At 38.7% G+C, this 25,528-nt stretch overlaps 1 protein-coding gene across 1 annotated transcript in view; it reads left to right on the top strand.

Annotated features, from left to right (window-relative positions):
- The first annotated feature begins 11,979 nt into the window (after window positions 1-11,979).
- The window catches only part of CNTN3 (contactin 3), a 342,495-nt gene continuing 328,946 nt past the window's right edge, over window positions 11,980-25,528 (top strand). The window contains exon 1 of the mRNA XM_036738044.1: window positions 11,980-12,103. Coding sequence (XP_036593939.1) covers window positions 12,049-12,103 — 55 coding nt within the window. The 5' untranslated portion in view covers window positions 11,980-12,048. The remainder of the gene's footprint in view (window positions 12,104-25,528) is intronic.

Genomic DNA, 25,528 nt, shown 5'->3' on the forward strand with positions numbered 1-25,528 from the left:
TTTTTTGCATACAATTGGGGAAAAATAAAATATTACTAAAAATTATAATCCCCAAAATAAATTTATTTAAGATTATTCAGAAACTACCTAAGGAGGGACCACCTTTTCTGAATTTTTTTTTCTCTCTCACAAACTGCAAACTTATTACCAACCTTTTGTCCACCATCTGCTGAGTTGAAAAGTAATAGACTTTATATTTCCCCATAAAATGGGCAACAAGAAACTATATTTACGTGCTAGATGTATCTCTGAAGCTTGCTCAGAATGAAAGGACTATAATCTTGGGGCAAGACACTTAACTTTTCAGTGTTTCACTTATCTTGTCTGCAAAATAAAGCATTTGGACTAGGTGATCTCTAAAGCCCTTTCCAGTTCTAAAAATTTGTAATAATATAAGATAACCGTATGCACCTCCAGAAAGAAAGAGTTGCTGATGTACAGGCAAACATCAAACTTGGCAAATTGTATTCTCTCTCTTCTCTCTAGCTGAGAGAACTTGTGAACCAGCTTGGGGGGGGGGGAAGGGGAGGGTGAAATTGACAAAGATTCAGTATTTGGAGCTCAAGAGTCTTGTACATTTCACCCCCCCCCCCCCTTGCTAATTATCAAGGAAGAAGTTAAGAGGCAGGACATATGGGCAGCCCAACCTGTATTTGCATTATTTGGACAAGTACAGAACTATGAATCAAAACCAAAATTGATTTCAAATGACTAACGTCTGGCCTACCAGGTTAGACAGTCTTGCAAATGAAATCAACAAATATTTTACTGAATGCCTATTATACAAGGCATTGTGGTGTTGTGAAAATACCTGAATCAAATGGCTGTGTGCCATTATAGCCTGTATAAATAGGTATTCCAAGAGCATAACAAAATTCTATATATAGATTCTGGTGTGCATTTGCTGTTTTTACTAGTGTACATTTGTTGTTTCTACAAATATGCAAATATTACAGGCAAGTCACAAATATAGCCTTTCAGACTATTTCCTTTTTAGGCTGGTTTATGCTTATGAATTGAAGTCATTTCTCAGGTTAGAACTTGGAGGTGTTGCTTAAAGGCCTTAAGGACAATAAAATTAATTGGAAAATCACCTCTATAGAGGTGATTATAGACTATATTCTTTATATATATATATATATATAAAGACTATATTCTTTAGAATTTGTACACTTAAAAAAAAAGATTTTACGTGTGTACCACCCACTACTTAAAAATACCTGAAAAGAGCAGCTAAACATTTTTTTCCTCTCCTCAGAAATTATTCTAAACCAAAGAAGCATAACTCTTTGAGATAATCCTCCCTTTTCAAATTCTTTTCATATAATTATCAATGTGAATATCAATTATCAATATGAATATTGATAGATATAAATTTATTTGATATACACTTGATAGTATGAAATCTAACTTTCTAGGCTTACCCTGCCCGTCCCCCCCAATTTAATACTCTCAGACTGGGTACTTGAGAGATAACTATACTAGGTTCAAAGCACTCTGTGAGTCTAAATTCCTAAAACTAATTCAAAACAGACCATCAACAGATTTACCTTCACTAATCAGCCAGCTGACATAGCTCATAGCAAAGACATTTGCTGACATGGCAGCATCCCCTTTCATAAATGTGGGGTATACTGTCCCACAAATACATGAAGCATCTCGGGGCAGAGTGGACACATACACAGAATGCACTGGTAGAGAGATACACAGTTAGAGAAAACATGTCTCCAGTAAAACTCATTCAGTGATGCAGCATCTCTATGTATCTTTTCTCTTCTCATAGTGTTTTCATGTTGATAGTCCCAGAACTTAGTTGGTCATGTCACTTAGTGGGGTTCCTGGGCTCCCTCCTCTTGGTAGCTAATTTGATTCCAAAGGTGGACTTTCTGGGCCTACTCTTGCCTAGGTATACTGTCTTCTGTTAGGTAGGTTTCTCAGTGAAAGCTATCTTTACCAAATGGGTTAGGGTCAATAAACATTTATTAAGCACCAATATGTGCCAAGCACATAGGGCAGCTAAGTGGCACAGTAGATAGAGTATCAGGTTTGGCATCAGAAACACTCATCTTCTTGAGTTCAAATATGGCCTTAGATACTTATTAGCTGTGTGACCCTGGGCAAGTGACTTAACCCTGTTTCCCTCAGTTTCCTCATCTGTAAAATGAGCTGGAGAAGGAAATGGCAAATCTCTCCAGTATCTTTGCCAAGAAAACCCCAAATGGGGTCATGAAGAGTCAGGTACGACTGAAAACGACTGAATGTGCCAGGCATTGTGCTGAGGATATAAAGAAAGGCAGAAACAGGAGGCAGTTCTGTATGAACACAATGTACGCTGAATAAACTGAATGGAATCTCAGAGGAAAGGATTAGGTAAAGAGAACTCAGAAGGACTTCTTACAGATCCCCATCTTACTCTGCTCTGCTGGCAAAGAACAGCTCCTTCTCAAGAGGGAACTGCCCCCTCTTCTATAGGTGGTTCTCCCCTTTCTCCTGCTAGAGATTAATTGAGCTCTGCATGTCTCAGCCAACACCTTAGAGAGTGCCTGGCTTTTGAAAAGGCCAACGAGGGCCCGTCTATAATGCCAAGAAAAAAAAATTGAATTAAAAATGTCTCCACTTTTCCTAGAGAAGTAATGAAGTATAAATAATTTAAAAACTTTGACCTCCTGCTGTCCATGTTACCTGCCCATTACATCCTGTAATTTCATCACTAAGTGGATCAGGAATCCACTGATCAATGTCCCTTCCCCCCCACTTTATAGATAGTAAATATTGTCTTGACTGAGCAAAAGTAAACATCCGGAGGGCCAGCATTTCTTCAGTTAGTTGGTGTAAAAAAGAATGTGGTTGTCACCACATGAATTTAGGCTTGAAAACTGCCCAGCATCCTCATTTTTCCAATAGAATGTCATCCAATTGATACAAATATATTATGAATATATGGCAATGAAGTTTTTAAGAGGTATCCAGTTTCTTCAATTTAAAACATTCTCATGAATAGTATAATGTCCTAAGGATAAGAGGTGACATTTTGATTTGTATTTCTCTTCCTTGTGTAGGTTTTTTTTTTTTTGCTATTTATTTGAGCTTGGAGTTTTAGGAGAGATATCTTTTGGGGGGGGGGGCAGGGCAATTGGGGTTAAGTTACTTGCCCAAGGTCACACAGCTAGTAAAGTGTCTGAGGCTAGATTTGAACTCAGGTCCTCCTGACTTCAGGGCTGGTGCTCTACTCACAGGAGAGAGATCTTAAATTCTGCCCCTCTCCCTCACACACTGATATATACCAGAATATACACCTTGAGATATCTACCAAATCTGAGGTTAATCTATTCTCACAGTGTGTGTGTGTGTGTGTGTGTGTGTGTGTGTGTGTGTGTGTTTTTGGATCTTGAGGATATGGATGAAGATGAGGTACTTACCACCTGAATTTGCCTTTTCTCTGCTCTTATCTTGCCAGATTTTCTTATTTGGAGGTTTAAAGATACTACAGGAAAGGCTTGAAGTGGGTGTATGGTTGAACATTATACATCATGCTTTCTCACTTTTCTTTACACTGAGATACTTGTGACATGAAACATAGATATGACATATAAAACCTTATGTGATAGATAACATTTATCATATGTGTGACATATTATATTTGTACATAATTACTCCTACATAATGGTTTATGAAGTACCTTTTACACAGTAGGTAGTATTTCTCAAGTGATAGTTCTCTGTCCCCATAAATATACTTCCTCCTGGGTTGACATAGAAAGTAAATACTTTGCTAACTGGTGGGATACAAAGGGAACTGTGGTAAATTGGGAAGCAAAGGAGCTAGTTTCATATTTAAATTCTGATCTTTCTTCATGGTCTTGGACGAAATGGGAAGCATTGTGACACAGCATGTAAAGTGCTTGGCTTAGAAAGATCTTAGAGCAGAATCCCACCTTTGACACTTACTAGCTCTATGATGCTAGACAAGTCACTTATTTCTCTGAGCCTCAGTTTCCTCACCTGTAAAATTAGGGCATTATAATATATGGTCTCTGAGGTTCCTTCGAGCTCTAGAGCTGTAATCCTATGTGTGCATTTATATATAGTTTTCTGTAGGCCCTACAGACCTTTTTATGGGCTCATCGTTAAGTAACTTTAAGTGTCAGGCCAGAGAATAGGGGGAAAAAAGAAAAAAAAGACTTATGCGCTGATCTCCACACAGCAGCCCATGTATATAAAGATGTGTGCTCTTTGATGAGGAAAAAGGAGCAATCATTTTAATTTTCTTTCTTTCCTCTATCTGTGAGAATATCCACTGTCTTTCCTTTGTCAAAAAGACCACTTTTCATCCAACATGTATTGGCTCTCAGTTGTATAGGAGTTAGAACTGGAAGAGGCCTAAGAGATCATTTTGTCCAGTAGTCTCATTCTACAGATGAAGAAATTCATGCCAGGAGAAATTGTGATTTGCCCAAATAGTAAATGGCCGCAACAGGATTCCAGAGAGACAAAACAATAGAATTGAAAGAGACCTCAGAACCTTTATCTCTACTGGTATACCCAATATCCTACCAAGTGGTCATCCAGCTTTCTCTTAAAAGGACTAATGGGAGGGCCTCCCACCAACTCCTGAGCCAGCCCAATAGTTAGGAAGGTTTTCCTTAGATTAAGCTGAATGCAGCCTCTATACAGTTTCTTTCAGTTACTTCTGGCCCTGTTCTTTGAAGCCAAGCAGAGGATGCCCACTCCTTCTTCCAAAAATATTTGAAGACATGCTTTCCTGAGATAAGCATCTCAACAATCAGTTTCATATGATCCTATATTCTCTACTATCTAAAGACTTCTTCCTTGAAATCCTTTCTGTTCCCCAGCACCTACTGCCTCCCTTGTAATGTGAATAGGCCTGGTAATAGCCTACCACAGAAGCCACTTAATAAAGTCTTGTTCATTGATTGTCCTCACGTGTTCTGATATCATGTTTCATGCTTCCTAAAATTTCATTGTGTTGCTGGGTTTCGGTAAGGGGGATGGGCACCATTTTATACTGTTAAACTTGCAGTCTACCAAAAGCCTTAGATATTTTTCAACTGAATTCAGTTAGGCCATGTTCCCATCCTCTATACTGTACTTGTGAAATTGATTTTTGATACCAAGTATAGGACTTTACATTTATCTCTGTAAAATTTATTCTATTAGTTTGGCCTATTGTTCTAGTTTAGAGATCTTTTGTGAAACTTCACTCTGTCATCCAACATGTTAGCCATTCTTTTCAGGTTCGTGCCATCCACAAATGTGATAAACATCCCCTTTCTGCTCTGCTCTGAGTCACTGATAAAAATGTTGAACATGACAGAGACAAGGACAGATATCCAGCGCATGCCACTGGAGACTTTCTTCCAAAATAACATTAACCTAGGCCCTCTGCGTTTGTCTTGAACAAAAATCTTTTGAATTAAAATCCAGTGCTTGTTTTACTACATACAATTCCTTCCTTCATCCCTCACCATCGTTGCCGTTTCCAGGTTACTATGGTACCTCTTCAAGCCATTCCCCGTAAGTTTTATTTCTATATTTGTCTATCTAGTATTTGAACAGTAAGTTGAATTGGTTCATTATCATTGCTTTTTACACAAAATCATTGCCATCGCCCTGTTTTCACTCAGTCACTTAGAGTATCCAATCCAAAGATCCTATCCATTTATTTCACTCTAGCTACCATTTTATCTCAGTTCACCTCTTTCGCCCATGACATAATGTGTTGATGTTCAAGCCTACTGATCATGGCTTCTCTGTTGCCTATATATTATCTGTTCAACAAATTCAACTCATGTAAGGCTGGATTTGCTCTGTCCAGCTGCCTCACAGCCATAGCAGCACAATTTGCAAACAACTTTGTATGAACGAGATTGATTTAGGATAAATTGAGGTTGGTCCCAGAAGGATGGTGCTAAGATTAAGGAAAGAAGGTGATATCTCAATTTACTTCTTTATTCTATACATTTTAAAAAATGCTTTAATCTTGTTGCTATCAACCCTGAAAACAAATGACTAAAGAGGATCAGAGGTTTTGCAACTGCTGTTAACTCTAAAAATACCAAAGAGCTCAAAAAGATTATCACAACCACAGTTAACTCTGAAAAATAAAATAAAAACAAAGAAATAACAGTGGTCACAAGCAAAAAGCTTTCTTTATTCCATTGGAGGGAAACTAGACATATGTGCCAGGATCCCCCCTAGTAGGAGACCCACATTATTGTAGAAAAATCTCAATACACCTACTAGGGGCTATGCAGTGAGCCATAGAACTGCCAACGAGGAGTAACAGCAACGGTGAGACAAGTTTGATTCCTAACAGGACTTCATGACTGGAACATCAGTCCTGCAGGTGCTTATCTTAGCTCAGGCACCACCTGGTCCTGGTGTGAAGCAATTCTGGAATTTTGCTGTGACTGAGATCATCTAGAGGGAGACAGGGTATAGTAAAAAGAAAGAGGTGGACTTGGCAGGGGATCCTGACATTGGTAAATTCCTTATCCATCTACATCAGTCTCTGTTCAAACACTTGTCATTTTTTTTCTCATTGGAAATTTTTTCTTTTTGTGTGTACACAGAATTTAATTTTTGAGCATCTCCCATCCCTGAAGCATTTTAGTCCATGGGATTCTACATATCTTTTCTCTGAACCCTTTGAAATCTGTTTTTTTTTTCAAAATTTAGGTCTCATTTCAGATGATGCCCAGATTTCCCTTTTTTGTTTATTACAAACTTTAGGATGAAGGGGTCACTTCATCCCAAGGTCCCCATTACTACCCCAATAGGGTATTTACTTAAATAATATATAGTAAGGACAATCGGCAAAGCATTCTCCCCCACCCCTTCAAGCCCCCAAATATGGGAAACACTTCCACATGTTTATAAAGAGTCTAGAGTAAAGTGAGATCAGTCTTGTAAAACTCCTACAGCAAAGGGCTCATGTACTCATGGCTTCTGACTATTTGGATTTCTCTTCCCTCTTTGTGCAGTCCTCATGAAAGTTCCTCTTTTGTAGAATGCAGCTTTATTCTAGGCACTTGTTAAAGATATAAAGTTAAATTTCTATAGTGTTTCTAGTTCGTCTTTGACTTTAAAGGCAGACCTGACCAAAAGCCAGTGACTGCTCTTCCGGGGATACTGTTCTAGGGCATCCTTCAGAAGTCCAAAATCCTCCATTGAACTCACAAGACCATCCTCTGGTCAGGTAAGGGCAAGAGATGGAGCCTCAACTCCTGCCTTGTCCCCACACTTAGCAACTCAGAGTCTTTTTGGAATTGCAGCATTCATTGAACTGGTCTACCATTAAATGTTTGAGTTCTGAACTGGCTTGCTATTTTATCTAAATACCCAGAATGTCTGTCTGACTGAGTCTTTTCAGACCATCCCTGCTCTGAGTTAGGTCTTTTCATTTAATCCAAAGTCTTTGACTCTTTTCAAATTGATTAAGAATTTTTCACAACTAGTTTAATGCCTTCGATTGATTGATTGCTTCAATAGAGCTGTTCTCACCTGATTAAGCAAGTTAATTGAAATAGAGTAGGGTGATCAGTTGATTGATTCAATTGATCCTCACTTTTATGGTGAAATCCTCAATTTCGGGGAGGAAGGACACTTAGGAATTATATAATCTAACTTTGTTTTGAAGATGAATGAAACGAATCCCAGAAAAGTGAAGTGACTTACCCATACAATAGGTAAACGTCACCAACACGGTATGTCTGAGTCAGGTTTGGAACCCACATCTCCTTAATTCCAAATCTGACACTTGAATCCAATGACTTCAAATGTCCAAGATCATCTCATCACCTTCCACTTGAAACCCCTTCTTTCTCCAAATTTCCCTACCTCTTCTTTGATTGCCATAGTCTTTTTAGTCATTTAGTCTCAAAACTTTGGAACCATCCCTGACTCTCAGCTCTTCTTCTAACTAACTGCAAAGCTCTCTGCTTCCACAGCATTTCTCATACCATGGTCACACTCGCTTCCCTAGTTCAAGCCTTCATGATCTTTTCCCTGGGCTTTTGCAACAGCCTCCTAATTGAATTCTTGGTTTCTAGTCTCTACCCCTCTAAAAATCACCCTCCATATGGCTGCTTAAACAATTTCCTTTGAGATGCCTGTCCTTATCACTTCCCTGCTCAAAATAGAGCTCCAGTGGCACCATATTGTCTTGGGGATAAAGTCACTTCTCAGCCTGGTATTTCAAACCTTTCTCAGTATGAATCTAACATAATTTTCCAGACATGTTACATTATTCCCCTTTGGATTCCTGCCAAACTGGCCAGCTAGCTCTTCCAACTCCATTTTCCCAAGCTGTTTTCCCCTTGGAATGCTTACCTTACTTCAAGGCCTGGTTCAATTGCCTTATTACCTGGGGATAGCATTTCCTGATACTAACTCCTCCTCCAATTATCTTATATTTAACAATCAGTTTCCCTGTTGTGTTCATCAGTAGAATGTAAACTCCAGGAAAACCGGCACTCTTTGGGGTTCTTATCCTTGTAACTCAGATGGCTTGGAGAGATAATAGGTGATAAATCATATAAATGCTTGTGGAGTGAAAATTATTCTATGAAGCTTTGTGCTGACTTCTAAAGTCAGAATAAAAGAACAAAATATATATAAAGATAAGATTCCTCAAAGCTCTATAGTTCAATTATTTTGTAAGACCGGAAGTTTATTGTATTTTTACCCTCTCCATTCTCCCATTTTCCAATATCATTCCCTTCCCCCATTTCTTCTTTGCCTCTGTTATTCCTGATGTTTGTATTATACTTAACTATGTACATTGTATATGAACTCAGGAATGGTATTATTAAAAAAAAAATCTATGTGTGCCCAGAACATCAGTACGTAATAAAAATTTGAATAAATGCTTGTTGAACAGCTGACTAAACGGATGTATATCTTGATGCTCTTTGAAATCATCTTCTTGTTCATAGTGAACTAAGGAAAGGCAGGATAAAGGCTGCTTCTATATAAGAGAGTAGAAAAATAGATAGTCCCCCACCTCCCCAAGAGCTTTTAGGGCCATCAGCCAGTAAATATTGGAGTGACAGAAGGAGATGAGCAAGTTTCAGGCAGGATGGTTTATTATTCCTTTCTGTCTGAAACTAATTCTCAGTTACTACATAGTTAGATCCCTAAGATAGATGGGAAGTTCACACAGCGTGATGACAGTGGGAGGTGTATTTGAGTTCATCATGAGTGAGATGAGCCTTGGCCAACTTGCTGTTCCTTAACCACAGCTCTCCATTTCCCAAGTCTGCTTCTCAAGCCTGGAATGATCTCACTCTTTATCTTCATCTCCTAGGTTCCTTGGCTTCTTCAGGTCTCAATTTAAAGTCTCACTTTTTGCCAGACACCTTTACCAGTCCTTCTTAATCTTAGGGCCATCTCTTTGAGACCACTCCTAAAGTGTAGATTTTGTTCCTACATGGTTACTTTCACTTTGTCTCACTTGTTAGACTGTGAGGCAGTTAGGTGCCACAGTGGGTAGAATGCTGCACCTAGAGACCTGGGACCCAAGTTCATATCTACCCTCAGGTACTAACTATTATGTGACCTCGGGCACAAAACATAACCTCTATCTCAGTTTGCTAACCTGTGAAATGAGCCTAATGACCACAAACTTTATCACTGTTGTTTTGGGATTCAAATGAAATAATATTTGTAGAAGGTTTAGCATAGTGCCTGATGCAAATTAGGCTCTTTATAAATGGCTGTTAACTGACTAAGTCTTTTCCTGATTGATATTCATTTCCCCTAAGGGGAAGGATTGTTTTAAGACCTTACACTCTGTTTCTCCCTTTTGCTGAAATGGTTCTTTGAATAGTTGGAAGTAGTTAGCCTAGCGGGAAAATCTTTTGATGAGGTAATCAGCAAGCATTTATTTTGGTAATCTTAACGTACCTTAGGAAAGAAACTCTGGTCTGCTAAGTCTATACGCTTTGAGTGCTCATAATTTGCAAGGAGTGTATTTTCCCTTTCTTTGTATCCCCATTGTTTAGTACAGTGCCTGGAACAAATAATAAATGCTTCTTAAATGATGACCTTTCAAGCTATGATTTTATTGATAATTGATAAAAGGAACTTTCAGTGAGGAAATCCCATCTACCTTGAAGGATCTTCACCTGCTCTAAAACTTTTAGTACTAGGTTGTTGTGTGAGATGCTGAGAAATTATGTGAGCTGCCCAGGGTCACTCAGACAGCGTTTGTCAGAGATTGGACTTGAGCCCAGGTCTTCCTGACTTGGAGGCTGGCTCTCTTTCCACCAGAGAATTTTGCCTCTCTAGCATTCTATTTTATTATTATTATTATTTTTTAACTGCTTGAGTGAAATACTTAAAATGTATTTATAAGTAATTCATAAAAATCAAAGAGATTTAGTAACTTACCTCTGTCAGTGACTTAACATATATAAAGTGTTCAGAAATCCTTAAGGTGCAGTACACACGCTAGCTATTGTTGTTGGCATTGCTCTTATCTAGTGCTTAAAGACGTCCAGATCTCTTTGCTTGCCTTAGCTCATTTGATCCTCAGAATAACTCTTTAAGTTAGATCCTGTACTTATTCCCACTTTACAGATGAGAAAACTGAGACTCAGGGCATTTAAGTGACTTACCTAGGTCATATATCTTTTAAGCGTTTGAAATTGTGTATAAATCCAGTCCTGACTCAGAAGCCAGGTGTTTCTCCACTATTCTGTGTAACTCCTTTGTATTTTTTTTTCTTTCCTAAGTACTCATGTGAAGTACTTAAAAAAAAATAGACCATGTATATAAGACATTTATGTGTCTGTTACAATAGTAAATGTAAATGCTTGTTCATTTATTAACCCTTGGCTCCCAAGCCCAAATGTGTCTCTGCTGTATGGTTGTGATGGGGTGGTGGGACCTGCGTCCTGAATTTTTCCATACATTTCAGCAACCCAGTCCCTGAATTTTCCCACACATTTCAGTAGCCCATGTCACTGGCATCTCCCTGGAGTCACCTGGCCCATTTCAGCCCAGCTAGATAATCCACTGTCCTCTCCTATTCATCTTGACCCACCCCAGACCACTTAACTACTTTCTCTGTCTGCACCTGACCCACCCAAGGCTAATTACCATTCCTTAATTCCACCTACATTTTTTCACCATCTCTTTTTTGTATACAAGCATCAGTCTCACCCCCATTAAGTTACAGATTTACCGGGAATCTAGCCTTCTCCTTTTGGATTACAATAAACCCTGTCATCTTCAGTGAAAGAAGGTCTGAGTGTTTGAATTCATTTCAGACAGACTTGCCGTGCACCCTGAGATTTCCGAGTTCCAAGAAACCCCAAACCACACCAATAGTGCTTTTTAAATGGAGCCAGTTGAAATTGATTAATCCATTTATTTGACCCTGTGAACATTGGTCACCTATTCTTGTGAATATTTAAAATGGCAGAGTCAATCATTCCTCGAATGTATTGATGTTTCAACTGAAATTAAGTGTAGAGTTATAGTTCTTTCACCTTTTACAACCAATTTATTTTTATGCCATGGATTCTTTCTTGGTGAAGGTCAGACATACATATGTATTATTTAAATAGATATACTCTACATACAAGATATCACCAGAATGAAATGAAATTGAATGTAATAAGTTCCACATGAAGATGAGTGTAGATACTCTGTTTCTAAGTATATGTATGTATCTCTGTTTCACATATTTGATTTTGTTAGCCCCACAGCAAAACTAACATGAGTTGCATAGTTTATCATTCCAGTTTCTCGTCTATTTTGATATATAATTTCTTTTAGAAGACTCTTATCTTATTTCAGAGATGATTACTCCCCTTTAAGGATTTCGAGTGGCTGTCAATCTACATTTCCCCCCCAAGCAAAGGGGAAAACAACCCCCTTTTTGAAAAAAATCAGTGCTTATATTCTAAATTCTTTCTCTCTGTTTATATATTTTACAGATTAAAGGACTTACCTGAAGACAAAATATTCTGAAATTCATCAGATACTGGACAAAAGTTTATTTTGCTATTGGCAATTAAAGATGATGTTGTCTTGGAAACCGTTGATGCTGCTTTCATTCATTGGCTCCTTGAGAGGTAACAAGCTTTATTTTCTAACTTGAGGTTGGAACAACATGCAGGTCACATGTCTTAATAATTTCTAAGTGTTCTAGCAAACATCCAGCAAAAGTTATTTTCCTGATGGAAATTCTGATTGCTTATTAAGATCATTTTCCCCTTGATTTTAGCAGGGTTCATTCTAACATATTCTAACATTCTTTGAAAAAAGAGGAAAATTTAGGTCATATTCCAGGTACATTCCCATATATGTGTTATGGGGATTCTAAATATCACTATATAGATAGAGCTGACAAGTAGAATATTATGTACAAGTGATGTGGATAGAGACTGCCTGGGTGACAATTGGAGATATCCAATGTAGTGGTTATGAAGTTGTTAAACATACTGATCCTTAAGGTATCTTTTTTTTAAGCCTGTAGGATTGTGGGCAGTGATTACTGTCACTGTCTGAATTCACCACTGAGAAGGCCAACATATTCTTTACCCAATAGGTGCTGATTTATTCAAGCCACCACCCAACTGGTCTAAGCCATATCCTTCTGCCATGCATACACAGGATATATATATATATATCCATCTTCCAAAAAAAACCCCGAAAAACCCAGCCTGGCCAGGATCTGAATTTAGCCAAGGGGGTGATATCAGTAGTTGATCACAATTGTTTGAATATGCAACATCTATGGCTCCAGCCTCTACCTATCATCTCAGTCTAAAGATAAAAGGAAGACCAGGTAAAGGACTATGAAAACTCTGAAGAATAAGTGATCACTGTTAGCTATTCCAGGTGTAGGCAAGGCATCCAAGAAAAGCTTCATTTCGAAGTAAGGACTTGCATTTCTCTGGAAGGAAGAGAGGAACTTCAATAGTTAGAACTGGATGTCATTCTTAGTCTGCTCTGTGGATGGAAAATGGTGCATAAAAAGGCTTGGGAACAGCAGAGAGTGAGTCAAGAGCAAAGTATGTGAGAGTAGTCCACTTTGGTTGGGAGGCAGAGTACCCAAGGAGTGGTAAGGGTGGTTATCTGGCTTAATACTGAAAAAGAGAGGATAAAGAAACAGTATGGTGAAGTGGATAGCCAGTGGGCCTGAGAGTCAGGAAGGCCTCAATCCAAGTCAGCTCTCTGACACATGTTGGTGGGGCTAGCCTGGGAGATACAAGGAATCAAAGCAGGCATGGTATAGTGAACCAATTTTTGGATTTGTAATCAGGGAACTTGTGTTTAAATCCCTTCTGCAGGGAACTTTATGGGACAGAAAATTCAAGTAATAGGAGAGGCATCTTTAGGAGAAGCAAAGTGAATTTATTTTACATACATTTCAAGATTTGGGCATCACCTCCACTAGGGGAACCTGGGTAAAAGGGAACATTGCCCTAATTTATACTCTTAATGAAAATATTCTGGCCCACCTCTATCTTTTCTCACCATTGGCTGGGAGGTGGGCTTACAACCTAGGCTCCAAAAACTAGAACTGAACCGCCGGAGTGGTGTCCAGAAGTCTAGAAGAAGAAATGAGGAGAGGGGAGGTGGACGATTCCTTTGGCCTCATTCAATGCAGGTCATAGTGACCCTTTCCTTATTTGGTCACTGAGAGAGGGGGAAGGGGATGGCCCCTACCGCTTCAGGCCCTGACTTTCTAGAAGTTAGCTTGGTCACTACAAGGTTAAATTCCAAGCCTCTCCTACTCCCTCAGACATTCCCTATTTCAGAAATATGAGAAGAGTGTAACCCCTGTGAAGAGGTCTAAAAAAATGACAATGGTAGTAGGGAAGGTGCTTGAGACTCCAAAATACCTACACGCTGAGTCCTGCTGAAAGAATTCGACTCAAGCCTTCTCAGCCAAGGGAAAAGTCAAAGTTTATTAGGGATCCACCATAATGGGTTATCTTAAGAAATCCTACCCTTTGTGATGCCTGTTTTCACAAGAGGGCCAGATTCAATCTAACCTGAGCTAGATTGAATCTGAGAGTCTTCATGGAGGCAAGATGGAGATTATATACACAAAGATTGTAGGAGGGATTGAGGGATGGTCTGGGGTGACTAGAGAAGGGCTTTAGGGAGGGTCTTGAGGAGGAGTCTAAGGAGGACAAGATGAGGTCAGACTCCAGGAACCAAGAGAATGGAATTAAGGGTGGGAAGTAGCTGGACAACAAAGGGCAAGGCTAGGTAGAGATTTGGGCCTAATGATAATGTAAGGCTTATTGCCTTAGGGGAAGGCCAGATTTAGTTGGAAGATTCAAGGACAGTTCAAGGGGGCTCCTAGAGACTGTATTCCAGATTCAAGGGGGTTCCCAGAGACTGTGCCCTCATCACCTGTATTTTTACCCTGTGAAGTCTTCACAATTTATCCTTCCCATTCAGAACCTTTGTTTTTTGAGTTTCTTTTTGGTTTGTTTGTTTTTGCCTTTTTCCTGTTTTGTTCTTTTAAGAAGAAATTAGATAGCATGTGTTTTAGCAATACAGTGATTTAAAAATAAAATCATGTCTACATTAAATTCTGTGCACTTAACATTTTTCCCCAATAAATACTTACTCCCCATTCATTCCCAATAATAGTGATATCAATGGCCATCCTACCCCATTAAGGCAGTGCATTGAAAAGTTTGTTTTTGTTTTTTTAATTTTTTTTTTTTAAGTAGGAAGATAATAGAGAACATTTTACCATTCCTCTTTGGCACTGTGTTCAGTTTTTATTAGTTTTAATTCGAGGAAGTACTACTGCATAACAGTAAATTGAATTAAAATAAATACGATGTATCATAGCATAAATATCCTTTTTTTTTTTTAAACTGTCCCTCCAACTATCCCGTATCCCTTCACTGAGCAAATTTAAAGAAAAGAAAAAAGAATACATAGCTACATAGTCTTTGGTAAAACAAATTCTCACATTGGTCATATCTAAAACCACTATGTTCCTTTCTGCATTTTAAGTTCATGACCTTTCTGTAGGAGGTGAATGTTGTATTTCAACTTCATTAATTTGGACTTGTGGCTAGTCATTGTCTTGATTAGAGTTTTAAAGTTTTTCAAAGTTGTTTTTTCTCTATAATGCTGCTATTATTTATAAAAAAATTGCCTACCTGGTTCTGCTCATTTCACTCTGGGTCAGTTCATAGAGGCCTTCCCAGTTTTCTCTGAAACTGCGGGAGATGTTTCCCAGTCCCTCTCCTCCCCGCCCCCCCCCCCACCCCTACCTATTCCCCTTCCTAGATTACCTGTCACTTACTCTATATAAATCTTTCATGATGCCTTCTCCATTAGAATGTGATCTCCTTGAGGGTAGTTAACTATATTTTTGCCTTTCTTTGCATCCCCAGATTTTAGTACAATCCCCGCTCCATAATAAGAACTTAATGACTTTGTGACCTGACTTAACCCTCCATCCCTAAGCAAAATGAGGAGGTTGGACTAGAATTTGTACATATAGATCCCCATGGGTCACATATTGACTTAGTTTTGTTATTTAATATTGTCTGTTTTATTGTATTTATATATTTTCCCAATGACATTTTACGCTGGTTCAGGTGGCTTTTGGGGGAGTGCTGTGGACCACATGGGGCCATGGGTTTGACACCTCTGAGCTAGATGAGTGTGATCTGATGGAAATCTCAGTGGTCCAGGCTGCTCTCTAAGATGATAAGTAATAAAGCAGATGTCAATATTTGTTGGTAGAAGGAATTTCCACACTAGGACTTGCCTGTATCAATGAAATCACACATCTGGTAAAAAACACACACACACACACACACACACACACACACACACACACACACATATATATATATATGTATATATACACACACACACACACACACACACACACACACATATATATATGTATATACATATATGTATATATACATATATACACACACATATATATGTATATACACACACACACATATATACACATACATGTATATATACATATATACACACACATATGTGTGTACACTTTTTTAAAAAGAAAATGATAGCACCTTGGGATTAAGTGCTGTCAAGGACCCTAGATATTCATTCAGTGCCCTCATTTTATGCATGAAGAAACTAAGTCTTGGAAGGATCAGTGACTTGTGCAAGGTTATGTCTAAGGTGGCACTGGGATTTCAGTCCAGGTCTTCTGGCTTCCAAGTCCAGTGGACTTTCTACTACCTCAGCACACAGATGGGAATGAGATTGTGGAAGGCCTTGAATACCTTCCACAGGGTAGAAAGGAGAGAGTTTTGTCATATTTGATTTTATATATCTATGTGATTTAGTCACCGGTATTGTACAATGGGGAGGGGAGAGTAGAGAACAGTGAGAGACAGCCAAGTGAAAGAATATGATGTGTTTTGTAAAGCAGTACCATAATGATAAATGTCAAAGAGAGGAGGAATAGCAAGTTTGGGTTGGGGGATAGAGAAAGGGTGCAAATCATAATATCATTTTTGGGTGTAGTATATTTGAAGTTCCAGCTGGATATCAAAGTTGAATAATACCCATCACAGAATTGAAAATACCAAACTAGAACTCTGGATGGAGGTTAGAGATAAAGCTGTGGAGTGAAAATATCACAGAATTTCAGGCTATTCTTAGAGAGCATTTAATCTAAATTGCCTAAGCAGGAACCATGTCCCCTCCCCTCCCTTTCCCCTAAGTTCCCCAACAAGTGGCCATCTTGCCTTTGCTTAAAGAATTTTCCTGAGAGGTGGACCACTTCCTTGCAAGAATCCTATTCAACTTATGGGTGGTTCAATTGTTAATATATATTCAAGCCTTGAAGGTTTGAAAAGCCTTTATAGATATTATCTCATTTTATCCTCACAACAAGCCTGAGAGCTAGGTGCTGTTATTATCCCCATTTTACAGGTGATGACAACTAATGCTGGAAGATGTTAAGAAACTTGCCTAGGGTTCCATAATAACCTTAGAAATAGTAAATATCTGGGGCTGGGTTTGACATGATATATTCCTAACTCTAGACCCAGTGTTTTACCCACTGTGGCATCTAGCTGCCTTTAGGTACATGAGGAATATTTTTCCAACACTGAACCCAAATTAGAATTTTTGCGACTTTTCCCCATTGCTCTTGGTTCACAAGACGAATTTCTCTTCTACACAATAGCCTTCAAACATTTGAAGACACTTCTTGTTTGCCTTAAGTCTTGTCTTCTGTCTAAATATTCCAAGTTATTTAATCAGTCCTTGTATGGCATGACCACGAGACCCTCCATCTTCCTGCTCTGGATGCTTTCCAAGTTTTTCATAAAGTATAATATCCAGACTTAAAACACAATCCTCCACCTATGGTCCAAACTGGGCACAGAATTGAAGGAGTCAATTTAGACTCATGAGCTGATACTTCAATAGATCTGTGATCCTATCAATGATGGTATGTTTTTTGGCTTGGACAATGAAGGGAGATGGAGATTCCTCCAACTCCAACTTCTCCATCTTCTCCAATATGGATGTGACTACAGGGTTCCAGTTGCATCTTGGAGTCCAAAAACCTCCCATTGAATTTCAGATTACCGGCTCACCATGAGGTGTGATTTTGGTGTAGTTAGTCTGGTGTCATTTACTGCTTCTCAATTCTGTCATTTATAAAATGATGGCCAAATTGAACTCCAAGAAAGGTTCATTCTAAATGTAAAACTATGTGAATTTGTGAATCAATCTGATTTACATTTCTAGTGTTCCCCTCAAAATTTTACTTGTCAGAAATGTACTAGATTCCCCCCACCCAAAGTACCCCAAGGAAATCTCATCAAACTTAACTTCTAAAGACTAAAGGTGCCAGACTTAATCAAAGTTAAAAAAAAAAAAGAAAAAGAATTTAAAAATGGTTTGTCAGTTCCTCTGAGATTCAGAAATGGCTGTGTGGGAGAGGCCAAATCCAATTATTGGAATAGAAATTCATGTGTTGGAAGGTCTGTTCATATCTGGTACAGAATTCTGAATCTTTAAGTCCAACTTCAAGCTTCCTACAGAAATATAAAAGATTATATGTGGCACAAAATCAATAATAGATTATAGACTTTAACCAAGAACTTTGCAAAGAAAGCTTTTAGGAGATTTTCCCTTTTGGTTCCTCAATCTGGATCCTGAAACATTGTTTTTGACCCCTAGTGACTTAACAGTGAAGGACAAGGTGGTAATCATGTCCTGTTGTACCTACAATATGATATTCAAAAATTATTGTGTTTCTAAATAGAGTGTAAGCTGTTAAAATATTACTCTCTAAGCAGATAACCAGCACATTTAAAAAAACCAAATGCAAGTTTTCTTTATAAACATTTCTAAGGCAGAATACTATATAATCATGAAAAACTGGAAATTACTTAAAAAAGTCCAGTGGTCAGGTGGCTAAATAAACTATGACACAGTAATTCAATTAAAACATACAGTTTTGAAGCAGACGTAAAAATGCAGAACAATCATTATTAAAAATTGGAAATGGAAAAATAAATTAGAACCAGAAAAACTGCAAGATATGAGAGAAAAATGAATGAGAATGAATGGATAAATAAAGAATAACAATGAAAACTTACAGCAGGCTTTCAAAAACGTTTTGCATCATAGACCTCTTTGGAAGTTTGGCAAACCTTCGCTGTTGTTGTTCAGTGATATCCACTTTCGTGACCCCATTTGGGACATTCTTGGCAAAGATACTGAAGTGGATTGCCATTTCCTTCTTCAGCTCATTTTATAGATGAGGAAACTTGCCCAGGGTCACACAGCTAGTAAGTGTCTGAGGCCAGATTTGAACTCAGGAAGATGAGTCTTCTTAAATGCAGGCCCAGTGCTCTATGCACTATGGCGCCACCTAGCTGCCCCTGGCAAAACTTTTGAACTCTTTCTCATAATAAATGTTTCCAAATGCACAAAATAAAATATTGGGAAAGGAAACCACTTATACTGAAATACAGTTATCAAAATATACTAGGAAGAAAATCACATCTTAATTGCCAACATTACTTTTGGAAGATGAAGGTAAAGAAAAGTTCTAGGAAAGATTTAACTAGATTCTCTATGTAGAGTTAATATATACACATGGATTTTTCATGCTAAAGCAGAGAGAAGTGATAATGGTTGGAAAATATAATCTGGACTGAAGGAATAAATGAGACCAAAAGCTTATTACCTACACTAAGACTCACCATGGTATGATGAATCTTTTCCTTAAGAATAGAATAAAAATAGTACTGTTGTGACAAACACTGAAAAGGAACAACCAAATGAAGCTGAAAAAAAAACTCTAACAGACAAGAAATTGCAGTCAGATGAAGCTGTCACTTCCAAATCCACTGTCTTTGTCGATCATTAGCGGCTCAGAGCAAAGGTCAAAGTAAACATAAATTTAGAAGAAAAGGGAAAGGGAAGAGAGAGAAGAAGGTTCAGGTGGTATTGCAGTAACTCTAATGTTTGCTCTGATCTTTGCTCTTTCCATGTACTGCTGATGCCAAATGAATAAATAAATCAATAAAAATATTTGTTTTAATATTTATGATTGTGTGCTGAGGATTGTGCTAAGTGCTGGGGAATACAAAGGTAAAATGAGACAGGCCCTCCCTGCTTGAAAATGACATTCTAGTTAGGGAAGACAATATGTCTAGGGAAGTGAGGGCCGGGGAAGGATATTTTGGTCTGGGAAGTCACAGGGTTGATGAATGGGACAATAGGGCAGTATATTTTCATGGCCATCTTAGAGGCAGTGACAGTGTTGATTTGGTTGTGCTTCTTAGAGCAAGAGGTAGAAAGGGGTAGGGCGAGTGCCCAGAGCAAACATATATTCCTAGGAAGCTCATGGTTAAGAGTCAGCTAAGAAAATGGGGGAAAAGATACCAGAAAATACATCAGGCCTACAGCCATTTCCTAGAAAAATGCCAAAATGAAGTAGCTGAAAGGATCTAGAAATAACCTTAACTCAAAAGTGGTGGACTCTTCTGTGCTCAGCAAGAAGACCCAGGAGCCAAAGTTGGCATTGGTTTTGAGGAGAGGTCGTGCACCATCCCCCCCCCCCCCCCCATAGCATTATGGATAAACATGATAGAAGATCACAGGCCAGAATCACATCACAAAGCAGTGAAAAGCAGTCAAAGAGAAAATGAGCCTCTTGAGAGCTTGACCTGAAAGTCAGTTAAGCCAGAGCACCCTGAGAGCATTTATTGATGAACCTGAAACAACAACATGGACAACAAATCCATGAGAAATGGGATGGGTCTACTGGTGTTTTTAAAGTGATCTATTCCCATTAGCAACAACAATGAAACCGTCACATTCCATGTGCATCTTGGACAAGCGCTGTGCATAATGAACTCAGTCTGGAATTGATTATCAGGGGAAAAGACTGAGTTGACTTTGAGAAACCATATCATGCTTTCAGTGATCTCAGGCCATCTGCCAATAGCCATCCCCTGCCATAATCGTTATCATAATCATAACCCTTTTACATGATTATTCTTATTTTTAGGTTACATGGAAGTAAATTGGTGAATCCAAAAATCTCAAAACAATTAAAATTATTAAGCAATTAAAGATAATAGAAAGACACATTGTAGACATGAATAGACTGAAACACGTGAATTACCACTAGTGAGCAAGAAATAGAGAGAAAGTTATCAACTGTGATATATATGACTGTAAAGGAAAATGGGTTTGGGCTTGTAGGGAGAGTGAGACAATGCAGATGGACAGTCTACACCTGAGGTCTTAGGGCAAGGGGAACCAGATTATAATTGGGAAATATTTAACAAAATAAATAAGAACACAATAGAACATAGATAACATTATATTTGAAAACTAGTCAATATGTAGCCCGTAGGGATGCTTATCTATGATTTAGTGGCCCCTGTTTCTATTTCAATTTGACACCACTGATCTATACAAAACACCAGTACGCTTTTGATGCAAAAATATAAAAAATCCTCAAGAGCATTATTGTAAACAATATAGGAAACAATTTTTAGGGAAAAAATTCTTACAGGAAAAGATTTGCACAGGATAAGAAGAAGGGGATGAATTCTGATATGTGTAGGCAGAAGATGTAAATGAATTGATAAAATTACTCCAAGTATCAAAGTATTTCCTTTCTGAGAATGGAAACTTCAAAAGAGAAGATAACTATGTCTTTAAATGGTCTTAGAAATTTTTCTTAATGCTTTGTATACACTAAGTGTTTAATAAAATGTTGATTATAATTATCTTTCTGAGGTAGGCCTAGTAGGTATCATTACCTGACTAGGGATGAGAAGGCTGAGATTCAGTCAATCAGTAAACATTTATTATGGGCCAGGCACTGTGCTAAGTGCTGGGGCTACAAAAAAGAGGCAAGAGAAGTTCCTGTCCCCAATAAGCTCAAAATCTAATGATTCCAAAGATTCAGCAAGTAATGAACTTGTCTTAGGGACACAAGGATTGAAGTAGAGTTGGAAATCAAATGGTGGTCTCTTGACTTCATTTCTAGAGTCCTGAACCCATTTTGTGAAATTGACTAGCACCCCATTCGTAAGTACAAAGGAGAAGAAATTGCCCATGTATTGGTCTCTAGGGGTGGGGAACCTAGAGGGCACATGTGGCCGACTAGGTCCTTCGGTGCAGCCTTTTGACCAAGTCCAAGTTTTACAGAGCAAGTCCTTATCTTAAGGGGATTTGTTTATGGTCTAGAATCTAGACCATTGTGTGTTATGCATTGAGTACTATGGGGTCTTTTATTGTGTATCCTTATATTTAAAGTCAGTTTATAAATACTCTTTTAAAAAATCAGTGATATGGAAGTTTCTCACAAATATTGAATTAGTACCTAAGCTATAACCTTGTTATAATTTAAACATTTGGGAAAGTTGCCATAACTCATTCAAGTCACTAAAGTGGAGCAGAAATTTACAAAATATTCTTTGCCCTAAGATATAAAACTGACTGAGTGCTATTAAGTTCTCTTCAGTCATATTTGATGAATGTTTCTGAATCTGTATTTTAATTCTTCTTGAGGGAATCATTTATTTCATGCATTACTTTGTCCTCCCCCCCACCCCCACTTTCTTTGATGTAATCTATATTGCTTACAATGGTTCACTAGGCCCTCCAGCAATAAAATAATAACTTTACTAAGTTGGACTATTTTACCTGAGAGTTACACAAAAACAATCTGACCCAGTGTTCTGGGGGAAATGGCTTACTTAATGTTGCCGTATCAATAGACTTATACTAGCAGGAGCAGTGGTTAAGCAGAAAAAAGCATTGACTTTAGAGTCAGAGAACCAGGATTCAAAATTGACCTCTGACACTGCCTGTGTGCCTCGTTCAAGTTACTTGACTATTCTGGGCTTCAGTTTCCTGATCTATAAAGTGAAGGACTTGAACTAGATAGCCTTTGGGCCATCTAAAATTTGAATCTATGATCCTGCAATTAACGAGTAGTAGAGAATGCCAGGAAAGAAGGAGCGGCTGAACCCTGACTGTCTTAATTTGGGGGGAGGGAGAGGGAGTATTTCTTAAATGCCTGCTCTGTACCAGGCACTGTGCTAAATGCTTCACAAATATTCTCTCATTCAATCTTCACAATCCTTACTTACCTTGTGAAGTAGATGCTATTATTATCCCCACTTTACCGTTGAGAAAACTGAGATATACAGATGTAATGTTATATAACAGAGTTAAGTGGTTTGCCTGGGGTCACACAGCTAGTAGGTATCTGAAGCCAGTTTCTAATGCAAATCTTCCCGACTCTATATCCAATGCTCTATCCATTCTGTGGCCTAGCTCTGTTTCAGACCTTGGCCCTTTTAGATTAGGGTGTTTATTATGATGACAGACAGACATTGTCATCTGAATTTGAGGTAATTTTGGGGCAATCAGCCAAGAGAAGAGGTAGTATGGGAGGCCAGTGGTAGAGAGCTTCAAGGATCAGAAGGGCTTTCATATAGAAGAAAGATTGGTCTTATTCTGCTCGGACCCAGGGGCCAAGTGTGAGAGAGAAGATGGATAGAAGTTTCAGAGAGATAAAATTCTGAGTTGTTATAAGTAATTTCCTAACAATCTGTGCTGTCTAGAAATGGAATGGACTTCCTTAGGTGGTCATTGATTCTCCTTTAATGGAGGCCTTCTCGTGAAGGTTTGATGACACTTATTAGTTCAGTCATAGAGAGGATTCTTGTTCAAGTACAGGTAGGATTAGAAAATGGCTTCAGGAATCCTTCCCAAATCTGATTTCTTGAATTTGTGCCACTACCTTGACCATGGTACTGAAAGGAATATCAGGGTGGAGGAAACTTTAAGAGTCTAATTAGTCATGAATATGCATGTTGGATGCTTGAGAATCTTTGTGTTGGTGCTGAGCAAACATGTGATTTATTAGTAACAAAGGGGTGAATCCATATGGAGTTAGATAAATATAGAATGCAAGTAGCATGAGTGAGAATCAGTTCAGTGTGCGTGGATTCACTGAGGGAAAGGAGAGAAGAAAGTATGAGACAATAGTGTTAGGGTAAACTTGAACCTGCCCAGCGTTGGCTGTATGTTGTACAATGATATATTGTGTTTTTCCTTCTTTTTTGAAGAGGTCCATGGCATTTGGGAAATGATGACGTGACTTGCAGTTGACTTTGATTTGAATGAGGGAGGGCTGTGCAAGGTCACCAGCCTCACTTTCTCCTCCAGAACCATCTGGATCCAGTGACCAGATATTCAACAGGACTGGAGATGATCCAGGATGCAATGGAAGACCCTGACCCTTTTAGGCTAAGGCCTTTTCATGTACTCATTTAGAGTTGAGGTTAATGCCTATTCAGTGAATAAGCCTCTTTAAGAAATGAGTCTAGGGATGGCCCCTTTAATTAGAAAAAAAAAAGAGAAAAAAAGAAAAATCAAGCTGGGAGGAGAAGATCCTCAGAGTTGCTGTCCCAAGGAAAAAACAGTTACCACTGACATTCACTCTGAGGCAGGAGGGCCCAAATACAGCCATTAAGTGGACCTTGGGCAGGGATTTACTGTGGTCCAATCTATGAGCTTCAGAGTGAACTGGGTTTAAGGTTTTGTGAAAGCAAGGAAGGAAGGAAGGAAGGAAGGAAGGAAGGAAGGAAGGGAGAGAAAGAAAGAGAGAGAAATCTAGGCAGTAAACCCCAAGTTGAGTGGCAACTTCTGGCCATCAAAATTTACCTTCCTTTGGAGAGGGGAAGGGGGAAAGGGAGAGGAAGAGCTGAGTTACGCCCATTGCATCCTAGGTCATCTCTAGCCATCCTGATGAATATCTGGTCACTGGATCCAGATGGCTCTGGAGGAGAAAGTGAGGCTGATGACTTTGCACAGCCCTCCCTCACTTAAATCAAAGTCATCATTTCCTTGATGTCATGGTCCTCTTTGAAAATGAAGGACAAACACAACCTGTGAGTAGACCAAGCTGCCTGAATGGGGACCCAGCTAGTTGGGTAACTCAGCTCATCCTCTCTGCCTCATCCTTCCCCGCCCCCTCCTCTCCAAAGTGGGGGTGGGGGGTGGGGTGGAGAAGGGGAACAATGATATAAGAAGGTTTAGTTAAAGGAACCTAGGTCCTCTTGTCCTTTTTATACACTAGAAAACCAGATAGGCAGAGTCATAATGAAAAGTTGTTTATTGGGTTTGGTTTCATGCTACTTCCATGAATATGGTATTTGTTTTAGCTCTTTCTGTTTGTTGAAAAGTGAGCACCCAGGGGAGACACAGAATGAACTAAAGCGTGAAATGGGTGTGTGAGTAAAAGTTTCACAATATAAGTGGTGCCTCCACATGAGGCAATATCTAGTAATACACAATTTAAAAAATTGATTTATAATACTTTTCTGTTTTTCCTCTCCCACACCACACCTTGACCAGTAGAATATGTTTATGGAACAGCTGGGTGTGATTACCAGTGAAGTATGTGCCAATGGGCCAGAATGAAGATGAATGAACCTCGTGAATGTGGTAATATGGCATCAATGACCTTGACCTCAATTAGCCCAGTTCTTTCCCTTACCACCATCCCCTTATCATTTGGGTAAGCAGAAAGGCATTTGCAAGCTCATGGAGTTAAAGTCCAGGGACTCACTTCTACAAGAGTTACCTATTAAGTGCTTACTTCCAGAGGGGGTTACCTGTGTTACTCATAGAAGTGCTTAATTGGTTAATATCATGTAGAAGTCTCAGAAGAAATGAAGCTAAGGTTTTAATTAATGTCTGCCACAGATGTCCACCCCCCCCCACCCCTGCCACCCCTCCCCCAATTGTAATGAATACTAAAGACTGTTAAATCCCCAGGCAATGCAGAAATGTCACTTTCCTTGAATATCATTATCATTACAAATCCTCTTTAGTAAAAATTTTCAGAAAATCCAACTCTGTTGCCTTATTGTGACATAAATTTGACCCTGAATTCTTGAAGCTCAAGCAATGGTGGGTTTTATGAGACTAGAAATCCTTAAAAAATAGTCCCAGGAGCAGACTGT

Source organism: Trichosurus vulpecula, chromosome 9, assembly GCF_011100635.1.
Source record: "Trichosurus vulpecula isolate mTriVul1 chromosome 9, mTriVul1.pri, whole genome shotgun sequence".
In the NCBI taxonomy this organism is placed as follows: Eukaryota; Metazoa; Chordata; class Mammalia; order Diprotodontia; family Phalangeridae; genus Trichosurus; species Trichosurus vulpecula.